Source organism: Lontra canadensis, unplaced genomic scaffold, assembly GCF_010015895.1.
Source record: "Lontra canadensis isolate GAN:19392208 unplaced genomic scaffold, GSC_riverotter_1.0 scaffold6, whole genome shotgun sequence".
Taxonomy (NCBI): domain Eukaryota; kingdom Metazoa; phylum Chordata; class Mammalia; order Carnivora; family Mustelidae; genus Lontra; species Lontra canadensis.
This window is the reverse complement of record NW_022631000.1, coordinates 7718735-7727112: the sequence shown is the minus strand read 5'-3', so window position 1 is coordinate 7727112 and position 8378 is coordinate 7718735. Positions and strand designations below refer to the sequence as shown.

The window sequence follows — 8378 nt, the reverse complement described above, 5'->3', positions numbered from 1 at the left end:
AATTCATTCCATATTTAGATGGAGTTATGGAGTTAGAACAAGAGCTCTAAATTATACTCAGTATTCAATCAGAGCTGATATACTGTGTTAAATACAGAACATAAATTGTATGTTTTTATACTATGTAAAATTATCTATCACTATTAGGGAAACTCTGGTCTTTCTCATTTCTAAAGATAATATCCTAAGTACCAAGAGTTATATCCATATGGATGTTTAGAGTTGCTATGACTAGATGATTTTAATTAATTTTGCAGAATTTGCTTATTAGTGAATTACTGTTTATCTCTGTTTTAATACAGTTGGAAATAAATGGATGAAAAAATAAATCAGAAAAAGTGAGATCCTCATGTCTGTGGAGGCATTTTTCCCCAACTGTTGCCTCGTGTCTCCAAGTAATACATTGACTTAAGACTTCAAGATTTTTTTCCCCACAGGTGGTTCCTAAAGTTTGCTTTGTTTAATCTAGTGTTTCTCAAAGCAAATTTCATGTATGTTTTGGCAGGAAATGTTAGATGATCCACAAACCATATAAATTTGTCTTTTTATTTTAATGTTAGTTTTTAAAGTCAATTTAAGAATATTCTGGATTATCTAATGATCAAATTAAAACCAAATATTTCCAGATGAATTTAGATGTTAATTTAGTATTAGTTTTGTGATTTTATTCAAAATAGGTGATTATCACAATTGATAGCATTTCAGCATTTAATGTATTAGGCATATCTGCAATTATCTTAGCATTTTCTTAATGTTATAATGATTACTATCTGCCACTATATTCATGATTGAATTTATGTTTTAAGTGTATCTACTATTGGATTCTAATATCAAAATAATAAAATCATTCCTTATGTAACACTATTTTCATGTTTGAATTTTTAACAGTTAACAGATAAATTTATACTGGTAAATTACTATTAAAACACTTATATAGATTAAGACTTCAATTTATTAAGCTACATGAAAAACTTGGATCTGGTATTATGAAAGAGCATTGAAATAGAGTCATATACCTCTTGTCATTGACTGAGAAGAGGAAGGTAGAGGCAAACTTAAAAATGTAAATGTGATGTTTATATGGAATGAAGGTAAAATGATACCACAAAGAAACAGAGGCAACATGGTAATTTAGGGAAAACTGATGAGGGGATTATGCCATTAGAGCACCACTAGATTGCTGAAACTGAACTAACTTATACTACAGCAGTCAGTATCATATTTATATTGTGAGTCTTAATTTAGTTTCAGCAAAATATCATCCATCACATTAATTTAATGTGTTACTGAATGCTATTACTCTGAATTTTTATTTTCTTAAATTTTTTAGTATTTGCTATAAATGCTTGGTTTTATGGTTGGGAGAGAATTAGGCACATGAAAGATTTATACTGTTATGTATTTGTATTATTTAAGCAACTTAAAAATAATTCAAATCAACACTGCTAGTCCATGATACATCTCTATGTGGGTCTCTCTTGTTCTCTAGCTGGGAATCATTGGCTTTAACTGTAATAATTCATACAACAGTTTTAAACAAAAACAAACACATTCTTTCTTTTTAAGATTTATTTATTCATTTTAGAGAAAGAAAGAGCAGGGGGAGGTGAGGCTGGGGAAAAGGGAGAGAGAGCATCCCAGCCAGACTCCCTACTAAGCATGGAGCCCCACTAGGGGCTCCATCTCACCACCCAGAGAACATGATCTGAGCTGAAATCAAGAGACAGATGCTCAACCAACGGAGGCACCCAGGAACCCCAAAACAAACACATTCTAAAAACTTACTATAGCCTATTTTTGAAATGCTATAAGGGTTTTCCTAGTTTTAGAGTTTAGAGCTATTTATTATAAAAGATAGTTGACAAAAGCTTGGAGTAATGATCACTGAAACAGTAGTATGAAAAATACAAACAGCCTTTGAGCTCTAAAACTTTTATTTCATTATGAGTTAGTTATCAAAAGTTAGTTCTTTCATTGATTCTGTGTTTCTTAGATATCATGCAATATACTACTGATGTTTAGGCCAGTGGTTCACTTTACGCTATGAGAGAGCAAGAGGCAATGGTGAGTAGATGGCCCAACGTGTAGGCAGTTTTTTCCCTTAGTGGGTATGGGAAGCTTGAGTTTCTTCTCATGATTGTTCAACTACACGTTCACAGCTGCTGGACATAAAAGTGAGTAAAGTGGCCCTCTAGTGAGGCTATTCATTTGATGACATTTTTTCACTAAAGACAACACAATGACTATTGGCAGAAGTTTCAGAGTAGTCCCAATATGCTTTATTTTAGACACAAATCCATCTAATTGGACTTTATAGCATTAGTGTCAGTGTCACCTGCTCTTAAACAGCACTTCCTTTTTCTTCCTGACTGACCCCCTCTCTTTCCCACTTCCCCCAACCACTGCTGTGACTCTAACTATAGGTTCTAATATTTAGTTTATTTGGTAAATATTTAGTTTAAATGGTAAAATAAAGTTATCATTCTCTCTCTTTTCCCTGTAGCTTACTGATGAGGACTATTGAGGCTTGGGAGGCAGGTGCTTGTGGGAGGCTTGGAAAGTATTTTAGTGTTTCTAGTGTATCTAGTGTATCTAGTTTTTCTCAAACCAAATTTCATGTTTGTTTTGGCAGGAAATGTTAGATGATCCACAAACCGTATAAATTTGTCTTTTTATTTTAATGTTAGTTTTTAAGTCAATTTAAGAATATTCTGGATTATTCTTAGGAATGTACCCATGAAATTCACTGACATTTGTGAGCTTAGAAACGTATCCATGAAATTCACTGACAGCAGTGACCAGAAAGGAAGGAAGGAAGAAAGGTAGGAAGGAAGGAAGGGATGGAAGAAAATAAAGAATAGTTCCCATCTGAACAATTATTAAGCAGAACAAATCTGTTCAAGTATCTTGAGTATTCACAGGAATTTTCCAATTATTTGATTATGCTCTTCTTCTGTGAATAACTTAAAAGCTCTGGCTAAATGTGTAAACTAGCCAGTATTTAATACTTAAAGTTTGGATATCCAGATGTATTCCATTTTTTTTTTTCCCATTTAACTGGAAATATTCGCTCGTAGTTAGTGATATCTCACTTTGAAGAAAGCTGACTCACCGTTCAGACAAAAAACATTTTATGAGAGTTTTGCAGTGTTTCAACATGTTTAAAATATTCTCTAGTTGCAGTATCCCCAATGGCCAAACTTGATAATATCAGTCCATGAAGGTCAGTTTCCATCACCCCAGTGTCCTTTTTATGATTTTCTTTTTTAACAGTCCAGATTTCTTTGTCTATCTCTATTCTTCCATCCGTAATATGGAATTATATTTTACTATGAGTATATGTGCATATAGTTATTTATTTAACCTATGCACATAGAAGTTTGAACAGTTTAAAATAGCATTGAATGACATGTAAAAAAGTCATTGTTATCTTTTTTTAATTGAGACAATCTTGTGACTACGTATGTTCACATTTTCTTTTGAGTGAGGAATTAACTCATGTCTACCAACATTTATGTTTACCAACTAACTCATGCTAACTAACTAACTAACATGGTAACTAACTCATTAACTACCTACTAACTCATGTCTACCAACATTTATGTCTCTTCCTCCTAAGTTTTGTTACTTATATTATTATTTTTTGCATTATTATTATTTTTTTTTAATTTTCAGCATAACAGTATTCTTTGTTTTTGTACCACATCCAGTGCTCCATGCAGTCCGTGCCCTCTCTAATACCCACCACCTGGTTCCCCCAACCTCCCACCCCCCCCCACCTCTTCAAACCCTTCAGATTGTTTTTCAGAGTCCATATCTCTCATTGTTCACCTCCCCTTCCAATTCCCCCCAACTCCCTTCTCCTAACTCCCCATGTCCTCCATGCTATTTGTTATGCTCCACAAATAAGTGAAACCATATGATAATTGACTCTCTCTGCTTGACTTATTTCACTCAGCATAATCTCTTCCAGTCCCGTCCATGTTGCTACAAAAGTTGGGTATTCATCCTTTCTGATGGAGGCATAATACTCCATAGTGTATATGGACCACATCTTCCTTATCCATTCGTCCGTTGAAGGGCATCTTGGTTCTTTCCACTGTTTGGCAACCGTGGCCATTGCTGCTATAAACATTGGGGTACAGATGGCTCTTTTCACTACATCTGTATCTTTGGGGTAAATACCCAGGAGTGCAATTGCAGGGTCATAGAGAAGCTCTATTTTTAATTTCTTGAGGAATCTCCACACTGTTCTCCAAAGAGGCTGCACCAACTTGCATTCCCACCAACAGTGTAAGAGGGTTCCTCTTTCTCCTCATCCCCTCCAGCACATGTTGTTTCCTGTCTTGCTATTGGCCATTCTAACTGGTGTAAGGTGATATCTCAATGTAGTTTTAATTTGAATCTCCCTGATGGCTAGTGATGATGAACATTTTTTCATGTGTCTGATAGCCATTTGTATATCTTCATTGGAGAAGTGTCTGTTCATATCTTCTGCCCATTTTTTGATATGATTCTCTGTTTTGTGTGTGTTGAGTTTGAGGAGTTCTTTATAGATCCTGGATATCAATCTTTTGTCTGTACTGTCATTTGCAAATATCCTCTCCCATTCCGTGGGTTGCCTCTTTGTTTTGTTGACTGTTTCCTTTGCTGTGCAGAAGCTTTTGATTTTGATGAAGTCCCAAAAGTTTATTTTGGCTTTTGTTTCCTTTGCCTTTGGAGACATATCTTGAAAGAAGTTGCTTTGGCTGATATGGAAGAGATTACTGCCTATGTTACTTATATTATTGATTTTAACTCTTCTGTCTACTAAATCAAAATAGATCACTATGAAGTAGGATAAAATCAGAGTTCCCTTACCACTGTCTATCTACTTCTCATAATCTTCATATTCATTCTGTATACCATATCATTCCTTATAAATTGTTCAGTTTGTAACATTTACATTCTATCAAGTAATTAATAGAGTTCAATTATAAATAAGTCTAACATGCTTTCCTAATGGGCTAGATTTTAAAAATGGCAAATGAATAAAGGGTTGCTATAATTTTATGATTATATACATACAATATACTATAGGACTAAATATTGTGAATATATCCTCAGAGAAGGCATGTAATCCTATGTCATTTTAACGGGAATGTTGCATGAGACAGGCCAAGTGGATTCATATTCTTACATTCTAATGCTTGTTTAAAATCAAGCAATAATGAAAGACAATCTCTAAACTGAGAGAATATAATTGCATATCACAGATCTGACAAAGGACTTAAATCTGGAATAGATAAAGATCACTCAAAACTCGAAGTGACACAGCTATTTGGAAAATAGGCTTATAGTTTCCTATAGGTTACATTTACACTTATATGACCCAGCAATTCCCTTCTTTGGTATTCATCCTAGAGGAATGAAAACAAACTATCACACAGAAGTCTGTCTACAAATGTTTATAGCAGTTCTTTTCACAATTGCCAAAACCTAGAAATAACTCAAAGTCCTCCAGAGGGTGACTAGACAGAACAAGTTGAGGTGCATTCATACAGAAGAATACTCCTTAGCAATGGAAAGAAATGAAGTATTGATTTTCATATCAACATGGATATGAGAGAAGCCTGTTTGAAAAAGTTATACACCATATGATCACATTAATATGCCATTCTGGAAAAGACAAAGCTATAGCGATGATATAAAGAATAGTGGTTGACAGAGATCAGGGGTAGGGAAATAGTGCAACTACAGAGGGCCAGAATGATGGAGATTTATGAGTTGAGGAGCTCTTTTTATCCTGATTGTGGTGGTATTAACATGTGTCAATACTGATAGAACATGGGAAAGAGCCAATTTTACCACCCAGAATTTCTTTACTTACACAGTCTTTACTTACACAAATTATAGTTTGCTGTAGTTAGGTCTTCTGAGAATCTTCTTTCAGATTCCTACCTCCACCTTTAATTTTTTTCCAGAAAATGTGTATCAAATTATATATCTTTACATGTCTGAAAATATATTTTGCTTTCATGCTTGATAATAATTGGGCTGGGTATAGAAATATAGGTTTCAGGTTTCAGAAACATATTTCTGATGTTGATAATAAGTTTGTTATCAGTCTGATGGTCTTAATTCAAGTTCCTCATGAAAGCAGAACCTAAGACAGAGACCTGGGTAGAGGTAGTCTATCTTAGTAAATCCAAAGAATCAGAAGTGAGAGAATGGTAAAGAATAAAATTCAGTGTAAGGGTACTTTCTCAAAGTAGCTGCTGTGAGCAGCAGGGCTCAATTACTCTGGCATCTTCTGAAAAGTGTCCATAATACTGCCTAGATTTTTCCAACTGGAAGGACAGAAGGCTGGAGCATTAAATGCAGGCTATCACTTGTCATTGGTTGTTGGTTTCTCTCTAAGTGCATTAAATCTCTCCTTACCACTGACATTTGTTGGGTTAGCACTTCCAAGTTCCTACAGTGCTGGAGAAGGTTCTGAAGCAAAATACAAAAGGGTGCACACCAAATGTGGGAAGCTGTCAACATTAGATAAACCTGAGCCCACATGGAATGGTCTACTGCACCTGAGAGTGAAATCACATGCGGATTGGTGGGATGTGGCTCAGTGCACCATAGGTGTCTGGTCTGTTCCTTGTGCTACATAGATCTCCTTATGTCCCACACTTAAGTCCACTCTATTTCTGATAATTCAAGGTGATGCCTAGCTGTAAAAAGATTTATATGACTCTTAGTGAAACAAACTTTAATTTCCAGCACTACCACAGTGCTTCCAAGACCATGATGTATATTTATTATCTGTCTCCTCTAGCGCTTATTCTAGATTTTTCTCATCTTTGGCCAGCATTTCAGCTGTCCTTAAGTTGTTTGTCATAGTGATATAACTAAAAGCTTAATTTCTGAAAAGTCAGTGGGATTACCCAGAAATTCTTCACAGATTACAAATTATCTACTGCTGGATAACAGGCCAACTGCAAAATTTAGTGACTTAAAATAATAGCGTGTTAGTATCTCTTGTAGTTCTCTCTGTTGACCAAGCTCAACTGCATGTTTCTTGCTTTGGATTTCACCCATGGTTTCAGTCAAGTAGAGGCTGCCTCTGGAGTCATCAGAAGGCTCTAATGACCTGGATGTCCAAGGTGGTCCACACATATGGCTAGCAGTTGCTGACTGTTGTCTTAAGTGTTTAGCTGAGGCTTTTTTTTTTTTTTTTTCCTAGGCAAAGAACTTTATTAATCTTGTTTCAAACTTTATTCCCAGGCTTCTTCAGCTTAATTAGCTGCAAAGAATGAATTGTGTATAAGCAAAAACTGAAAAGAGCTGCAGTGTCCAAGGGGCTTGGGCTTAAAAATATTAGAGATCTAGATTTTATCAGATCCATGAACAAAATTTTAAAAAGCAGTCATAATATAAAATAGCAGCTCCCAGTAACTTCTTCAAGTTTTATCTTCTCCAGAAGTTGACCCAATTCAGTTTGCTTCATTCTTGGAAGCTTCATCAAAATTCTCCACAAGATCTGGAACTTCATCATCATCATCCTCTCCGGTAGCAAGTGGTGCTTTTCCATCCACAGATTGTTTGGGCAGAGCTTCAGCCAGTCTTCTTAAACTAGTCAGCCTGTCTGCACCAAGTTGGTTTAAGATACTGGGTAGCATTTCTGTCAGCTGCTTTGTCTCAGCATGGCCTGTAATGGTGAAAGTGTTCGCTGCCAGCGATGCCTGAACTTTGGGGTTGTTAAAGTGGATCACTGTTCCTTGGTTTGTGAACATATTCACTTCTTCAATACCAGAGATATTATTTACCCCTAACTTCTTTAAGGAGAACTGAAGTTTTTTGTCATCTGCTGTAGCTGTTTTATGAACCACCTTCTTCTTTCGGCGAGCAGTTCCTTTCCCACCAATGCGCACTTGTGCTTGCAGTTTGGCGAGTTTCTCCTGGTTCATGATAGTTTCTTTCATCTTGTTGGAGCGGAAATGGGACCGCGCGGGGGACTAGGGTTGGCGCTCAGGGGGTCTCGGGCGGACCAGCTGAGATTAGGTGCACACACGCGGGGACGCAAGATGGCAGCTAGAGGCTTAGCTGAGGCTTTTGACTGAAGCACCTACATGTTGCCTTTCCAAATGTCTTAGGCATTTCATATATGGCAACTGAGTTCCAAAAATAAGTATTTCAGTAAAAAGTTTTTGCACAGTAAAGGAAACAGTCAACAAAACCAAAAGACAACCTATAGAATGGGAGAAGGTATTTGCAAATGACATATCAGATAAAAGGCTAGTATCCAAATTCTATAAAGAACTTATAAAACTTAACATCCAGAGAACAAATAACCCAATCAAGAAGTAGGCAGAAGACAGTGTGGAGATTCCTTAAGAAATTAAAAA

The 8378-nt window shown here is 35.9% G+C and overlaps 1 protein-coding gene across 1 annotated transcript; it reads right to left on the bottom strand.

Moving 5' to 3' along the window:
- Positions 1-7194: 7194 nt before the first annotated feature.
- LOC116864517 (transcription factor BTF3-like) lies at positions 7195-8066 on the bottom strand. The gene has a single exon (XM_032852105.1). The coding sequence runs from the start codon at positions 7953-7955 to the stop codon at positions 7467-7469; it is 489 nt and encodes a 162-aa protein (XP_032707996.1). The 5' UTR covers positions 7956-8066; the 3' UTR covers positions 7195-7466.
- Positions 8067-8378: the final 312 nt, after the last annotated feature.